Source organism: Phyllobates terribilis, unplaced genomic scaffold (genome assembly GCF_046119375.1).
Source record: "Phyllobates terribilis strain yellow unplaced genomic scaffold, ASM4611937v1 Scaffold_2__4_contigs__length_985480577, whole genome shotgun sequence".
Taxonomy (NCBI): domain Eukaryota; kingdom Metazoa; phylum Chordata; class Amphibia; order Anura; family Dendrobatidae; genus Phyllobates; species Phyllobates terribilis.
Window position 1 is genome coordinate 616,754,893 of NW_027362762.1, and position 18,094 is coordinate 616,772,986.

At 41.9% G+C, this 18,094-nt stretch overlaps 1 protein-coding gene across 2 annotated transcripts in view; it reads right to left on the minus strand.

Moving 5' to 3' along the window:
* Positions 1–18,094, minus strand: part of MYO19 (myosin XIX) — a 264,615-nt gene that overhangs the window by 230,646 nt on the left and 15,875 nt on the right. For both annotated transcript variants that reach the window (XM_073666532.1, XM_073666534.1), the window contains exon 2: positions 2,096–2,234. In XM_073666532.1, coding sequence (XP_073522633.1) covers positions 2,096–2,234 — 139 coding nt within the window. The remainder of the gene's footprint in view (positions 1–2,095; positions 2,235–18,094) is intronic.

Here is an 18,094-nt window from a genome sequence, read left to right on the forward strand (position 1 = left end):
CTGTTCACTACTCTGCTTCAGCCCTCAGGTCCCGTTGCCAGTTACCTGCCAGATACCTGCCAGATTCCTGCCAGTCTGCTGTCTAATTCCTGCCTGATATCCTGCTACCTGCCTGCTAGCCTGATGTCCGACGGTCTGCCTTCCAACTTCTGTCAGTCTGTCTAAGGACCAGCCTGCCCGCTCACCTGGGAGCGCACATCTTCTACCTGCCTGCTTGCCTGAGGTCCGACGGTCTGCCTTCCAACTCCTGTCAGTCTGTCTAAGGACCAGCTTGCCCGCTCACCTGGGAGCGCTCATCTGCTGCCTGTCTGCTAGCCTACCAGGAGGCTCTGCCGTCACGTGCTGTGACCACCCGCCTGTCCAGAGACTCCTGCCCGCTCACCTGGGAGCGCTCATCTGCTACCTGTCTGTTGGTCTTCCTAGAGGCTCCGCCGTCACATGCTGTGACCACCCGATTATCCAGAGACTCCCGCCTGCTCACCTGGGAGCTCACGTCTATCATCTGCCGCCACAGGTCGTACCAATCCTTTACCCAGAGACTGCCCCGGTCACTTGCCGTGACCTCCTGCCCGTTCATCCAGAGACTGCCCCGGTCACTTGCCGTGACCTCCTGCCCGTTCATCCAGAGACTGCCCTGGTCACTTGCCGTGACCTCCTGCCCGTTCATCCAGAGACTGCCCCGGTCACTTGCCGTGACCTCCTGCCGTTCATTCAGAGACTGTCCCAGTCACCTGCTGTGACTGCCTGCCCGTCTACCCTGGTCGCCACCCGCTCCCTTACAAGGACCGCCCCCTTGTATAGTAGCTCAGAGGTTCCGCCTCCCAGACCCGTTACACATAGATGAACAAATTAAAGTGTGCCGAGTTATCAGAAAAGAGCAATAAATTTTACTAATCCCACCTAGAAGGAGAATACTATATAACCCCATGTCTACGTAATAAAGTATGCCATTTGCGTGATTCAGTCTCTGAATGAAGTTTTTCAACCAGATTAGCAGATTTGGTTAATTAGCTTCTCTGCATGCACTCGGACATCTTTAATTTGGAGGAGAGCAGTTACCTGGTGCATCTTAAATTGGTGAAACCTCCACAACAGCACATATAGTTGAAACCAGAAGTTTACATCCACTATAGAAAAAGACACAAATGCATGTTTTTCTCAATATCTGACATGAAATCAGAATAAACCTTTCCCGTTTTAGATCAATTAAAATTACCATAATGTTTAATATTTTTCCATTGCCAGAATAATCAGAGATAATGTTTAATGCATTTTTATTACTTACTGCAAAGTCAAAAGTTTACATACACAAAACAGCCTAAGAACATCATCCCAACTGTGAAACACAGGGGGTGGCAGCATCATGTTGTGGGGTTGTTTTGCTGCATGAGGGACTGGTGCACTTCACAAAATAGATGGCATCACGAGAAAAGAAGATTATGTGGCAATACTAAAGCAACCTCTCAAGATATCAGCCAGGAAGTTAAAGCTTGGGTGGAAATAGGTCTTCCAAATAGACAATGACCTGAAGCATACTGCCAAAATGGTAACAAAGTGGCTTAAGGATAACAAAGTCAATGTTTTGGAGTGGCCATCACAAAGTCCTGAATTCAACGCTATTGAAAATTTATGGGCAAAGCTGAAAAGGCAGGTGCGAGCAAGGAAACCTATAAACCTGGATCAGCTACACCAATTTTGTCAGGAGGAATGGGCCCAAATTCCGACCAACTAATGTGAGAACCTTTTTGGAAGGATATCTGAAATGTTTGACCCAAGTCATTCAGTTTAAGGGCAATGGCACCAAATACTAATGAAATGTATTTAAACTTTTGACTTTGCAGTAAGTAATAAAAATGCCTTAAAACATTCTCTCCCTCTCATTATTCTGGCATTTGGCAAATATTAAAAATTATGGTAATCCTAATTGACCCAAAAAGGGAAAGGTTTATTCTGATTTCATGTCAAATATTGAGAAAAAACATGCATATGTGTATTTTTATATAGCGTACGTAAACTTCTGGTTTCAATTTATATTCTAGTTTAAAAACATGACAATGTTTACAGCTTAACAATATAAAATAAATGATTACTTTACCAATTTCAGGCGTCACGGGGTTTACTTTGGTCAGATCATCATACAAATGAAGACATTCTTCATCAGTTAACAACGCCTTTACCTCTTCAACAAGTGACTTCTCCAAATCAACAGAATGCTTTCTCTTAAATCCATTAAACTGAAAAATAAAGAGCAAGAATAAAATAATATAATTTTTGTTCAAAGTGTGTATGCTGTAACCATAGTAGTGACACTCTGTGGACAGAGCAGACTGAAAATCTGCTCTATGGAGGTGAAGCTAAAGGAAGCAGGAGGATTGCTACCCAAGCCAGGAGAGATTGTCGCAGGACAGGTATGTAGTTAGCAACTGCCGGTAAGTTCCTAACCCATAGGGAAAAAAAAAAAGTCCCAGATAAGCCCTTTAAAGTGTCCCTCTCCCCATCCCACGGTATACAGTACAGACCAAAAGTTTGGACACATCTTCTCATTTAGAGATTTTTCTGTATTTTCATGACTTTGGAAATTGTACATTCACACTGAAGGCATCAAAACTATGAATTAACACATGTGGAATTATATACTTAACAAAAAAGTGTGAAACAACTGAAAATATGTCTTATATTCTAGGTTCTTCAAAGTAGCCACCTTTTGCTTTGATGACTCCTTAGCACACTCTTGTCATTCTCTTGATGAGCTTCAAGAGGTAGTCACCGGAAATGGTTTTCACTTCACAGGTGTGCCCTGTCAGGTTTAATAAGTGGGATTTTTTGCCTTATAAATGGGGTTGAGACCATCAGTTGTGTTGTGCAGAAGTCTGGTGGATACACAGCTGATAGTCCTACTGAATAGACTGTTAGAATTTGTATTATGGCAAGAAAAAAGCAGCTAAGTAAAGAAAAACGAGTGGCCATCATTACTTTAAGAAATGAAGGTCAGTCAGTCCAAAAAATTGGGCAAACTTTGAAAGTGTCCCCAAGAGCAGTTGCAAAAACCATCAAGCGCTACAAAGAAACTGGCTCACATGAGGACCGCCCCATGAAAGGAAGACCAAGAGTCACCTCTGCTTCTGAGGATAAGTTTATCCGAGTCACCAGCCTCAGAAATCTCAGGTTAACAGCAGCTCAGATTAGAGACCAGGTCAATGCCACACAGAGTTCTAACAGCAGACACATCTCTACAACAACTGTTAAGAGGAGACTTTGTGCAGCAGGCCTTCATGGTAAAATAGCTGCTAGGAAACCACTGCTAAGGACAGGCAACAAGCAGAAGAGACTTGTTTGGGCTAAAGAACACAAGGAATAGACATTAGACCAGTGGAAATCTGTGCTTTGGTCTGATGAGTCCAAATTTGAGATCTTTGGTTCCAACCACCGTGTCTTTGTGCGACACAGAAAAGGTGAACGGATGGACTCTACATGCCTGGTTCCCACCGTGAAGCATGGAGGAGGAGGTGTGATGGTGTGGGGGTGCTTTGCTGGTGACACTGTTGGGGATTTATTCAAAATTGAAGGCATACTGAACCAGCATGGCTACCACAGCATCTTGCAGCGGCATGCTATTCCATCCGGTTTGCGTTTAGTTGGACCATCATTTATTTTTCAACAGGACAATGACCCCAAACACACCTCCAGGCTGTGTAAGGGCTATTTGACCAAGAAGGAGAGTGATGGGGTGCTATGCCAGATGACCTGGCCTCCACAGTCACCAGACCTGAACCCAATCGAGATGGTTTGGGGTGAGCTGGACCGCAGAGTGAAGGCAAAAGGGCCAACAAGTGCTAAGCATCTCTGGGAACTCCTTCAAGATTGTTGGAAGACCATTTCCGGTGACTGCCTCTTGAAGCTCATCAAGAGAATGCCAAGAGTGTGCAAAGCACTCAAAGCAAAAGGTGGCTACTTTGAAGAACCTAGAATATAAGACATATTTTCAGTTGTTTCACACTTTTTTGTTAAGTATATAATTCCACATGTGTTAATTCATAGTTTTGATGCCTTCAGTGTGAATGTACAATTTTCATAGTCATGAAAATACAGAAAAATCTTTAAATGAGATGTGTCCAAACTTTTGGTCTGTACTGTATGTGCAACAATTACCTGATAATCTTCCTTTTTTATTGGTGTTTACAGTACAGTGGTTACTTGAACTTTAAAAACATTTTACTCTTATTGTACTGGCAACTAACTCTCCGTGGACTGACTTGATTGCCTGTGATAGAACTGTATTTATACACAGCAGCCAAGAAGAGGAGGCAGAGCTACAGGGAAGTGGTGTACAAAGCAACAGCTTGAACCAATGATGAAACAGTAGGTATGTGTCTGACTATGCTAGACTTCCTGTAGGCATACCTCCCAACTTTTGAAGATCAGAAAAAGGGATAAATGATGTGGTACTTTGGCCACGCCCCTGGCCACACACCAATGCACGCACATTTACCATTTCTTTCTCCCCTGGAAAGAGGAGATGTTAGTGGGGTGGTGGCGGCGAGGGACATTCAGCAGATGCTGAGACTGCAGGGCACAGAGACAAACATGGGACTGTCCGCTGTATCCATGACAGTTGGGACTAGTGATGAGCGGATCGATTCACGGGACTCCAGTTCAGTGATGCCTGGACTGGAGGCTGCGAATCTCTTACTTTCCAGCGTCCCCAGCATGGCATTTCATTAGCCCAGGGCTGGAGCGATGTCATCTGTGCGTCCTGCTCATCTCTAGTTGGGACCTGAGGATTATTTTTTGTTCCCTCATTCACAGTTGGAGAACTTTCTCATCTTTATGTAGCTTCACTATACAACATCTGGCATTTTGGGGTCTGTAGTGTTCACACGTAGCGTAAATACTCTGTTTTTTTTTTCTGCAGGTGTCTAAACCAAACTACATAATAACAATCTTTTCTGATGCATTTTTTAGGACTTTCTCCCTTAACTGATGCGTTTTTAGTGCAGATGTGAAGCCTCATTTTTAAGTGCTTTTTACAGTACAGAAAAGCTTTGATTCTGCACTTAATCTGCAGTTTTTTACATGCGTTTTCTTTAAGACTCCACATAGAAGACAAGTGAGAAAAAAACACCAAAACCGCACAGTTCCGCAGAGTCTTTAGGCGCACAGTTAGCTCAGTTTTCATGAAAACACATCCACATTGCTTGAACAGTTAAACACAGCAGAGTTTCTGTGCAAAAAAAGCAGCAGAAAATACTAATCATTTACGCTACATATGAACACGGCCTAAATGTTCAAGCAAAGTATGAATTTCATGAAATCTCCACCCTCGGTGAGTCTAAAGACGCTGCTGAACTCTGCGATTTTGGTGCATTTTTTCTTTATAGGCCACGGCCCCACTATCAGTATTCGGTCAGTATTTTTTCTCAGGAGTGGGAGCCAAAACCAGGTGAGGAACAATCAAAGAAAAGGTATAATAGAAACAAGTCACCAATTCTGCATTTATCACCCACTCCTGGTTTTGGCTCTTTCTTTATGGAAGAGTGGCAAGAAGAAAGCCATTTCTCAAAGATATCTATAAAAACTCTCGTCTGAAGTTTGCCACAAGCCACCTGGGAGACACACCAAACATGTGGAATGGTCAGATGAAACTAAAATCTAACTTTTTGGCCACAATGCAAAACGATATGTTTGGCATAAAAGCAACACAGCTCATCACCCTCAAAACACCATCCCCACTGTCAAACATGGGGGTGGCAGCATCATGGTTTGGGCCTGCTTTTCTTCAGCAGGGACAGGGAAGATGGTTAAAATTGATTGGAAGATGGAGCCAAATACAGGACCATTCTGGAAGAAAACCTTTTGGAGTCTGCAAAAGACCTGAAACTGGGACGGAGATTTATCTTCCAACAAGACAATGATCCCAAACATAAAGCAAAATCTACAATGGAATGGTTCAAAAATAAACGTATCCAGGTGTTAGAATGGCCAAGTCAAAGTCCAGACCTGAATCCAATCAAAAATCTGTGGAAAGAGCTGAAAACTGCTGTTCCCAAACGCCCTCCATCCAACCTCAATGAGCTTGAGCTGTTTAGCAAGGAAGAATAGGCAAGAATTTCAGCCTCTCGATGTGCAAAACTGATAGAGACATACCCCAAGCGACTTGCAGCTGTAATCGCCGCAAAAGGTAGCGCTACAAAGTATTAACTCAAGCGGGGCGAATAATATTGCACGCCCCACTTGTCATTTTTTATTTTTTTAAAAAAGTTTAAAATATCCAATAAATTTCGTTCCACTTCACGATTGTGTCCCACTTGTTGTTGATTCTTCCCAAAAAAATTAGAATTTTATATCTTTATGTTTGCAGCCAGAAATGTGGCAAAAGGTAGAAAAGTTCAAGGGGGCCAAATACTTTCACAATGCACTGTATGTATAGATTTACATTTCTATCACTTATATGCCCATATTAGAAGTCAGATAAGTGCCAGGGGGAGAGATTCCCTTTAAGTGTTTTCATTATCTTTTAGTAATTTTATAGGATAAAAAAAGTCTAGAATACAGAAATGTAAAATACAGAAACATAGAAATACACTGCTGTGTACAATTTATCAGTATAGTCTGCCTGTGGAGTCAGAGCCTCCAATACAGATCAAGTACACAAAATTCTCACAATTACATCACCAGAACTTGTGGCTCAATTGCTTTAACTCCTGCATGTAATGTTGAAGGTTGTGTGTTCGAGTAAAGGGGAGACTCTCAAAAAATAAAAGAATACTTTTTTTTATAATTGATTTTTATTATTTTTAGCAGTTTTATAGGAACAAAAAAATATGGCTTTTTTTTCACCTCAGTATACAGGGAATATAAAAATACATTGAAATATACAATGTATCTCTATGTACATTCATAATCTGCTTCTGGGTTCACTGCCTGGAATACAAGTTAAGATTACCAATTATCCTGTTCATTGTTCATTGTGAGCTGTCACTCATAGATAAAGCTACTGTCTATGAACATTGAGATGCAGAGTTTGAGTCCCGGGGAGACCGATCGGAAACAGGATAAGAAGCAGTGAATATATAATGTAATTTATACACTGAACAGAGATGCGGCCCCACCCCCTGAGGAGGAGGAGCTATGGAGCGATGAAGACGTTAAAGAGTAGTGAATAGTTAGAAGCTGGGACAAAGCGCTGACGTAGCGGGGCAGTCCCGCTGAACCCGGGTTGGGAGCTATGCTGTAAGCACTATTGTTAAACTATAGTCAAAGTTCTGTTCTAAAGGATCTGTGTAAAAAAAGAAGCCAAGCAACATGTCCTCCCAATACTTAGCAGGTAATCCTCCACAGTAACTACTAAGTCACACATCACTTTTGAGTATTAGGTTGTTTTTTTTCTTTTAAATTATTTCTCCTGGCACCACAAATTGCTGAGCTCCAATGCCGATACACACATATACAGCCAGCCTGTCAGATGCACGGTTGTGTCACATAATGAAACAATGTCCTGGTGTCCATTACATTGAACAGAGTAAAAAGAAGGACAATGGGATGTTGCTGCAATGTCTACATGGAGTGGTGCTCAGCATTGTGGGACGCTACATAAGGGGGCTTAGATATAATACCAGAGAACATACTGTATTTAAACATTACCTAAACTAATTTCCCCCATATGTATGCTAGAATAATAAACTTTTACAGATCTTAAACCTGATGAGGATTATGTACTTACCGTACTTTAACATTCCATGTTAGAATGGCTGTGTAATCCTTATATTAAAATAAGCATTTCAGGAGAGCAGCTCATATCTGGACTCCTAAAATGCTCACTGTGAAGAATATGAGCAATACTATTTCACTAGATATTGAACCTGTTCTACGCCCGGGTGGCGAGTATTTTTATTGGTACAGTTCCGGGATCATTTTATTGAAGCAACGTACTACAACGTTGTGTAATGACTTGTGCCAGTCATTACATTGGTTACCCATTTGTTACAGGGTCCAATGTAAACTCATCTCTCTCACCCACAAACCTCTCCACAGTTCTGCACCGCCTTATATCTCCTCTATCATCTCTGTCTATCGCCCTACATGTGCCCTCCATTCTACAAATGACCTAAGAACAACATCCCCCATAATCCGAACCGCGCACCACTGTCTCGAAGACTTCTCTCGTGCTGCGCCAGTTCTCTGGAATGCACTACCCCAGACAATCCGACTGATGCCTAGCCACCACGTCTTCAAGCGCGCTTTAAAAACCTCTCTTTAAACAAGCCTACCACTTCTACTCAGTAAACTAACTTTCCCCTGTTCCCTCCTTCTAAATATTATTCAGAATCTGTTCCCTCCTATTCATCTGTCTCCACACCCTCCATGCACACGATAACTGCACTCGATACTTGATTATTGCACTTAAACATACTGGCTGCTGACCGGATCATGCAGTTCTATATGAAATTCCCTATTTATTATTATTGCTATACCTGAAATAACAAGCACTTTTCACCTATTGTGTCCACCCATTTCCTTGTACATTGTAAGCTTGCGAGCAGGGACCTTACTCCTGATGTAACTGTTAAACTGTCTCACCTTGTATTGAATTTATTGCATGTACATGTCCCCGCTTAATTGTAAAGGGCTGCGGATTATGTTGGCACTGTATAAATAAAAATTATTATTATTATCATTATTACAACGTCAACATAGCAGTGTGCATGCACTGGCCATAAGGATAATGGCAATGGGTGGTGCATAAGCACTGCTTTGATGATGTTGTAGTACATTACTTCAATAAAATGGCGCCGGAGTCAGCGCATGCCGCGTTATATGGTGCCATTTTATTAAAGATGCTGTGTGTGCGAATTCGCAGACACAGTGTCTTCAAAAAATGGCGCGGGATAGAGCGGTATGCGCATGCGCTCACTTGTACTACAAAATAAAAGGAATCTGTCATCGGAAATAATAACACTATTAACCTGCAGATATGCGTTTAATCAGCAGGTTAACAGCGTTATTATGCCGCCCGGCGTCTGCATGTAGCTGCATGCAGCGGGGAGAAAATTAATTTAAAACTTTATTCTCCCCGCCAGTATTTGGTTTCAATTATGTAGGAGGGGTTGGTGCCGGTTCAGTCACCGCTGAGTATACAGAGCGGCCACTGGAACCGCGCACCTGGCAGTAACTTACATTGACTCTACATTGAGGCCGGCTGTCAGTCAGGGCCGGGGCACGGTTACAGCAGCCACTCTGTATTATCAGAGCAATGACTGAACAGACGCCGCTCCCGATCCCATGACTGAAACTGAATGCTCACCCATCCTGGTATATGCTGCCCCATCCTGGTCCCCAATCTGGTTATATGCTCCCCCATCCAGGTCCCTCATCCAGTTATATGCTCCCCATCCTGCCTATGCTGCTGTTGATCCATCCATCCATCCATCCATCCAAATAAAAAAACATTCCCACTCACCTTTCCTCAATATTCCTGCAACGCGTCGTCTGCGTTATTTAAATAAAATGGAACTGGAATCAGAATCTGCACATACCACGCTATCTGGTGCCATTTTGTTGAAGACACTGTGTGCAAATTTGTCTTCAACAAAATGGCGCTATTCACAGGTGCCGACTCCGGCACCACACTCCTCCTCCAGCTTCACTGGAGATCGCAGTATGTCCTCATGGAGCTGGAGATTGCAGCATGCAGTCAGCGCCTATGCATACCGCGATCTCCAGCACTACACTCCTCCATCCTCGTCCTCCTCCCTGTCACCTCTGGGATGCGTTCTTTTGATTCGGCCACACTGCGCAGGCGCAGTCTATAGAGGCTTCAGACAGAAGGACACATCCCTGGTTATATTATAGATGCCAATGGACTATATTATATCCGACCCAAGATTATAGACCTCCTTCAAAATGTGAAACTGAAACTGGACATCTGGCTCAGCTGATGAATCAGCTTCAAAAGCTCCAAGTGGAAAAACTCTCACCCCTAGCAGCCTAGCTTGGCCCAAGGCCTTTCTAGAATGACAAACCCTGGGAGCCCAAGCTGCAAGTGGTTATGTCTCACTTGCTATGAGCGCCACCTAGTGGTCGGCGCTCATAGCAAGAGCATTTCTGCTACACAGAGCCGATCAGACAACTGCAGCTTCTAGTCTCCTATGGAGACTATAGAAGCATGCAGAAAGTGGAAAAAAAATATGTTTTTAAAAATATATAAAAAGTTTAAATCACCCCCCTTTCGCCCCATTCAAAATAAAATAATAAAAAAAACACATACACATATTTGGTATCGCCACGTTCAGAATCGCCCGATCTCTCAATATAAAAAAAAATCCGAATCGGTAAACGGCGTGACGAGAAAAAAAAATTCTAAACGACAGTTTTTTTTGGTCGTCGCAACATTGAAATAAAATGCAATAATGAGCGATCAAAACATGACATCTGCCCCAAAATAGTATCAATAAAAACGTCAGCTCAGCGTGCAAAAAATAAGCCCTTACTTGGCCCCAGATCTCGAAAAATGGAGACGCTACAGGTCTCGGAAAATGGTACCATCTTTTTTTTTTTTTAGCAAACTTTGGATTTTTTTTTCACCACTTAAATAAAAAAATAACCTAAACATATTTGGTGTCTAGAAACTCGTAATGACCTGGAGAATAATAAAGGCAGGTCAGTTTTAGCATTCAGTGAACGTGGTAAAAAAAAACAACAACTGTGGTATTGCATTTTTTTTGCAATTTCATCGCACTTGGAATTTTTTTCCCTTTTTCCAGTACACGATATGGTAAAACTAGTAATGACGTTTAAAAGTACAACTCGTCCCGCAAAAATTAAGCCCTTACATATCCATATTGACCGAAAAATAAAAAAGCTATGGCTCTGGGAACAGGGGGAGCAAAAAATGAAAACGCAAAAATGGAAAATGCTCCGGTCATGAAGGGGTTAATTCAAACACTGATATTTTTTTAGGAACAGAGGAACAGAATGGCCATGAGATTGTCTGGACTTGTCTTTGAAAGAGCGTCATGCAAGTATACCGTGAATCGTTTGGGATGTGAAATCTTGCTAGTGGATTCCTTTTAAGCGGTCATACAAGGAAACATTAGGATCACGTTTATCTGCATTTGCTATAAGATGGAGAAAGCATAAATCTGCATATGAAAAAAACCATAAAAAGGCAAAGTGAACCAATCCTTAGTAATGTCTGTTTTAAGGGACTTAACAAGCTGACAATTACGAGACATAGGACTTGAAGGTGAATGTTTTATGTGAAGGTGTCTAGAAACATTGTGCTTAGTGGATGGTAAGGGGGCATGCTAGTGCTTGCTTAACACATCACATAAACCACCAGCAAGCAAGAAACCAGGTCTACAAATAACACTCAAATGAATTCATCAGCCTTGATGCAGGGACTAGTTCTGGGGCTGTCAACACCTTTAACAATATTTGTGAAGAAAAAAAAATTAAAGGGCGTTTTATTTATGATTGGTGTGTGCGCGGTGTCTGTGCGATGTGCGCGATGTGTGTGCGCGATGTGTGTGCGCACAGGCAGACATAGGCCGATGTGACACTACTACTCCCATCGGCCTATGTCTGTACCCCGTCCACTCGTGCCAGCAGGATCAGTTTGATGGGAGCAGTAGTTCCCATCAGCCTGATCCTGCTATTTAAATTGCCCTTTAAACTGGCCCATATGTTATTTTGTCCCCCATAGTTTTCTATTTTTGCCCCTATACATGTTTTATTTAGGCCCCCATATTTTTTTTGGGGGGTTGTTGGTCCCCAATAAATTTTAAATACATTTCATTGGTGGCCAATGGTTACCTAAAATAAATTAGTTTATACATTACCTGTCCCCGCCGATCTCCACCTAAAATAAAGTAAAAAATATAAAACGACACCTATACTCACCTAGACGCCTAATTCCCCGAAGCCATCGATCTCCTGTAATAAAATATAAAATAATAAACCACAACCTTATCCTTACCCCTCCGTAGTAGTCCACGAGTGTCCCACGAAGATCTCCAGTTCAGAGCAGCCACATAGAATGTGACCGCTCTGAACCGCTGCCGCCGCTAGAATGACGGGGCCGTAAAGCAGCCCCGTCATTGCATAAGCGGGTTCGCCGGAGTTCAGGCAGCGCTGCTCCGGTCAGCTCCTTTACGGCCCTGCTGTACCGTGAGAAATTCCCACGGTACAGCAGTGCCGTAAAGGAGGTCTCCAGAGCTGCGCTGACTGAATGCACTCCGGTGACCTCAGTCAGTGGCTCCCGCTGCCGGGAGCGGACGTGCTCCCGGCAGTGTGAGCTTACATCAGCCATGCACAGCTATCACCATCTCCAGATGTGACAGCTGTGCATGGGAGATCAGCGCAGGAACGTGGACAGGTAACTATTTTTTTTTTAGTAAACTAAGAATTAAATAAAATTGTGTGTTTTATTTCAAATAAGTTATTTTTTTCTGGGTGTAGTGTGTGTTTTTTCTTTTTAACACTTTGTAGGTTAGTAATGGGGGTGTCTTATAGACGCCCATCATTACTAACCTGGGCTTCATGGCAGCTGGCGCTGACATGAACCCCACCACTATTACCCCCTGCCACCGCACCAGGGCAGTGTGGAAGAGCGAGGCTAAGTGCCAGAATTGGCGCATCCTATGGATGCGCCATTTCTGGAGCGGCTGACGGCTGGTGTTTCTAGCCTGGGAGGGGGCCAATATTCATGGCACCCTTCCTGGGCTATTAATATCAGCCCCCAGCTGTCTGCCTAGCCTTTGCTAGCTATTAAAATAGGGGGGACCCCATGTCATTTTTTTTGGGGGGGGTCTCCCATTTTAATAGCTAGTAAAGGCTAGGTATTCAGCTGGGGGCTGATATTAGTAGTCTGGGAAGCTCCGTGGGTATTACCCCCTTCCCAGGCTTCAAACATCGGCCCCAGCCGTCTGCTTAACCTCCGCCAGAGCCTAAAATTATGGGGGATCCCACGCCAATTTTTTTTTTAATAAATCCTTTATTTTAACACTAAATGACAAGTACAGTAAGCAACACTGTCACTGTACTTCATATATATGTGACTGACATGTTTCTATCTATCTAATCTATGTGTGATGCTCTATTCTTTCTGTTCTAAATTGTCGGGTACCGGTTCTGCTGAATTGCCGGCTTTTCATGTTTCATTGTGAGCACTGTTCCCATCGATTTGGGCAACCACCTCCCCCAATACATTCTACATTATTGTTAGTTGTTTTCCTTCATGTAGAATTAACCTACAAGGAAAGAAAGGGTTTATTTTCATTCCGATATTTGTGTCCCATTGACTTGCATTGGTTTCCGGTATCGGAATCGGCGATATCCGATAATTTTTGGGTATCGGCCCGATCCAATCCGATCCGATATTTTCTGATATCGGAAGGTATCGCTCAACACTAGTATTAAGCATGTTTTTTCTCGCATAACTATGTAGATAGCTTTGTTTTGCTCTCGTGTCTATTTAGTAAGCTCGGTTGTTGTATTATGCAGCAGCCGGAGGTAAGTAGGTTAAAGATGGGCCGCCGCAACCGGTGGGCCACTGCTGTGTGCTTGCTCCCCAGGCTAAAATTTGCCAGCCAGCCCCTACTAACAAGTGTTTTCTTCGTTCATCGGGGACTTGATGGCTTGTTTAGACAGGTTGATAATTGGGTAACAAGCGTCCCTTGGAATGCTTGTTTCCAGCGTATCTCCCTGTCTAAATGGGCTCATAAAAAGAACAACTGTTACTCAATTAGGGCTCCATAACCACCTGGATAAAAACATCTTTTATGGCTGTATTTTTTATGGCCTACATCACTTTTACTTATTGAAATTAGATATGTTGCAAAGTTGAGCTAGACTTTGCGGCAATGCAGTTCAAAACCCAATTCCTGCTTGCACACTACCTCTTAATCCGGACAAGTCCACACATAGTTGCTGCCCATCTCTGTGGCTGACCAAGCTACACTCCTATAAAGGGATCTGTTGCACAGCTTGTACCTTTCCACAAGTGGAAAAAAAACACAATTTAGAGTCACTATGGCCATTGCCAGCAGTTCAACACTAAGTAGTACAACAGGAGGACTAAAAATCCCCCACACAACACATTGCAACAAAATTCCTACATTTACGTAAAAGAGGTCTTGCTCTTCTGAAATCTAACAGGTAACATACCATCTTCTTCCCTAACCTATTTCATGGCATACTATGAAAACTACCTATCCTAGACAAGTTATGAAACAAACACATGTGCCGCCGTGCACCATGAAATTATGTGACAAATTTTGGTGCAATTTTTACCCATTTTCCTGTGTCAAAATGTAAAATCTGAGGCTAAAACAATTTTTGGCTAAAAATGTAATTATTTTTTGTTCACTGCCCAATGGTATAAAATTCTGTGAGGCACATGCGGTGCCAACATGCTCACTGCACCCCTAGATGAATTCTTTCAAACATCACTTATTGGGGGATTTCTGATCTGTGACCTCAGGGCTCTGCCAATGTGACATGGCACCCGCAAACCATTCCAGCAAAATCTGAACTCCAATATGGCGCTTCTTCCCTTCTGAGCTTTGCACTGTGCCTCAAAAGTAGTTTTCAACCACATATGGGATATTGGCGTACTCAGGAGAAATTGCACAACAAATTGTACCATTCATTTTTTCCTATTAAACCTTTTGAAAATTGAAACCTTAGGGCCAAAGCAACATTTTAGTGGAAAAAAATGTTGGGTCCATTTTCTCCTGTTTCCCTTGTGAAAAGGAAAAATTTGGGGCTAAAGCAACATTTTCGAAGGAAAAATTTATTTTTCCACTTTTACGGCTCAACTTTATAAAATTCTGTGAAGCACCTGGGGGTTGAAGGTGCTCATGACACCTCTAGATAAGTTCTTTGAGGAGTCTAGTTTCCAAAATGGGGTCACTTGTAGGGAGTTTCCACTGTTTAGGGATATCAGGAGCTCTCCAAACCAGACATGGCGTCAGCTATCTATTCCAGCTAATTTTGCACTCCAAAAGTCAAATGATGCTCCTTCCCTTCCGAGCCCTGTCGTGCACCCAAACAGTAGTTTTCCACCACATATGGGGTATCAGTGGACCCAGGAGAAATCGCCAACAAATTGTCTTTTACTCTCATGAAAATGAAAAATTTGAGGCCAAGGCAACATTTTTTGTGGAAACAAAGTAAATTTTCAATTTTTTTTCTTCCACATTGCTTTAATTCCAGTGACGCCCCTATAAAGCATTAATAAACTTCCTGAATGTGGTTTTGAGCACTTTGAGGGCTGCAGTTTTTAAAATGGCGTCACTTTTGGGTATTTTCTATCATATGGGCCCCTCAAAGTCACTTTAATTGTGATGTGATCCCTAATAAAAATCTGGTTTAACGGCATAAAAATTCAAAGTTTGATTGCAAAATTTTCAATTTTTTTTGTCAAGTTTATCACATTTTCACAAATAAATGCAAATCATATCAACCAAAATTTACCTCTAACATAAAGTACAATATGAACAGTAATAAATTTCCTAAAAGAGAAAAAATGTGGCACTATCTAAGTGTAGTAAGATTTGATCAATTGAAAGGGTGAGTATCAATAGGAAATTGGTCACCTGATGCGGTTGTGCAAACAGAGAAACAACTCCCACTTGAAATATGTATGAATTTGAGAAAGACTGTGGCCAACCTGCTGAAGTAGGATTGAACCTTTATACAGGAGTATCCCACAGCGAGGATCCCAAAATGGAAAATCATGGAAAGGCTCTCATGGGTGTGTAAGGGTTGACAGACAGTCATATGGTGTCCGGTTCTAGAAGGTCACTGCTTTTGGCCTTACAAACATCTCCCTGATCCTTTTATGATTCCAGTGGTGATCCTCACCTTGCTTGGGGATTATACCTTTCCCGTTAGGACCCTGAGGTATCCTCACCTTTCTGCTGTTAATCAGCACTTCCTTGCAGTGTCCTTAAATACACTGAGATCCTCAGATAGTTGCTGGTGATAGCGTGTTATACCTATTCAGGCATGGGATTCTGGTAGTCGACTAGAATTACCTTGGAGTTCCTTCGTGGAGTGTTACCGTGCTTTCTCGGGTGTCATCTTGGAGCTAAGGGTCTTCTTGGAGCTAAGTGTATTCCCCTGTTTGCTTCCCCTGTGTGTACTTTAGTTTGTAGTGGGGCTGACTTAATGCTCACCACTCCAGCTCCCTACCTAGGGCCTAGCCTTAGGGTCTGCTAGTGCCAGGTTCCCTGCTCGGCGATAGGTGTAGAACCTATTTAGGGTCTATAGGGGAGTCAGGGTTTGTCATTAGATCTGTTTAGGGGTCTCCACGCTCCCTTTTCCCGTCGTTATACACTGGTTTCTCCTTATACCTAGCGTGACAAAGGCGCAGTCTTTGCCACAGTGTGTGATCAAGGTGCAGGAACTTCAGGTTGCTTGTAAATAATAAAAAAAAAAAAGTTATTCACACTAATATAAAACAAATAAAAACTATATACACAACACGTTTCGGCTGTTTGCAGTCTTCTTCAGGTGTATGGAGAAAAATGAATTTGACCCTTCTTATATAGCCCTTTCCCAGAGTGAGAGAGGGAGGAGATACAAAAGAAGAGTGAATCATCCTGCATTGTTCTCAGTTTTTTTTTATATGTATAAAAAAAACACCACATATAAATGTTATATAAAATAACAAGCCTTTTTTTGTAAGAAACAAACATCCCATAGCTTGAAAGCTAAAATGTATCAATTCAACATAAAAGTACACAGCCGTTCTTTTTATATAAAAAAAAATAAAATAGAAAAAAATGCAGAAAATGTAAAATAGATACAATAAATATTGGGAAAAGATATATAAACAGGGGAATAGTATATAATATATATTATACACACACACGTGCATCTCTTTTAATTTTGTGAGATACACCCATATATACATACACAGGTGCATGTACAGTGCTGTGCAAATTAATTGGGACAAAGCAAAAAAAAACACATTTTTGAATATTTAATAATAAAATGTTATAATGCACTGTTACATACTAATTTTAGTAAGAAATATGTCCTCTTTTAGCAGATATGAGATTTTCAATGTGTTTTGGCATTGATTCTACCAAGTTTTTGTATAAATTCTTCAATTCTTCATCATGGAACCACACTTGTATGGCACTGTTTATCATGCGTTCTTTGGTTGTACAGTCCATTTTGCCAAGACGTCTCTTCACAATGCTCCACAAATTTTCTATAGGATTTAAGTCTGGTGAATTGCCAGGCCAGTCCAGCACTTTTACTTTCTTTTCTTCCAGGAATTTCTTCACACATTTGGAATTGTGGCATGGCGCCAAATCTTGTTGGAATGTCCCTTCAAATTTACGCATGAATGGCACAATAAAACTTTTTAAAACGACTATGTATTTGGATGAATTCATCATATCAACAGGAAATAAGCTCCCTGTACCATCAGCTGTAAAAAAGCTACAAAACATTTGTTTTTTTGGGTGTTTTACGGTTTGTTGAATATGATCAGATCACAATGGTTCATTTTTGCATCTTCTAACAACACTTGCTCTGTACTCTTGAACAAAAAGATGGGTTCCATCACTGAAAATTACCTTTTTCCACTGGCTAGCTGTCAAAGATTTATATTTTTTTGCCCATGCGAGTTGTTTTGCCTTCATTGGAGATGTCAGAAGTTGTTTCTTTACTGTCTTTGTTGCCCTCCGACCAACTTCCAGAAGCCTGCGCCGTACAGTCGAATCGCTAATATCAATACCTGCAGCGAACAAGTCTCTTTGGAGGTCTTTACTTGTTTTTCTTGCATTCATTTTACTATTTCTGATAAGTGTTTTATCAGTTCTTGGTGTCGTTTAACTTTTTCTTCCACATTTCTCCATTTTGGAGAAAACGATCCAGTTTCATTGTGTCTGCGAATTATTCTTGAAACGGTAGATTTTCCAATACCAATGGTGGAAGCTATTTCTCTTAGGCTATGTGCCCACGATGCAGAAATGAAGCAGAACATTTCTGCAGCATTTCTGCATCTCCCTGGCAGAAAAAAACGCATGCAGATTGTGCATGCGTTTTTCCTGCCAAATACATGCGGATTTGAAGCGTT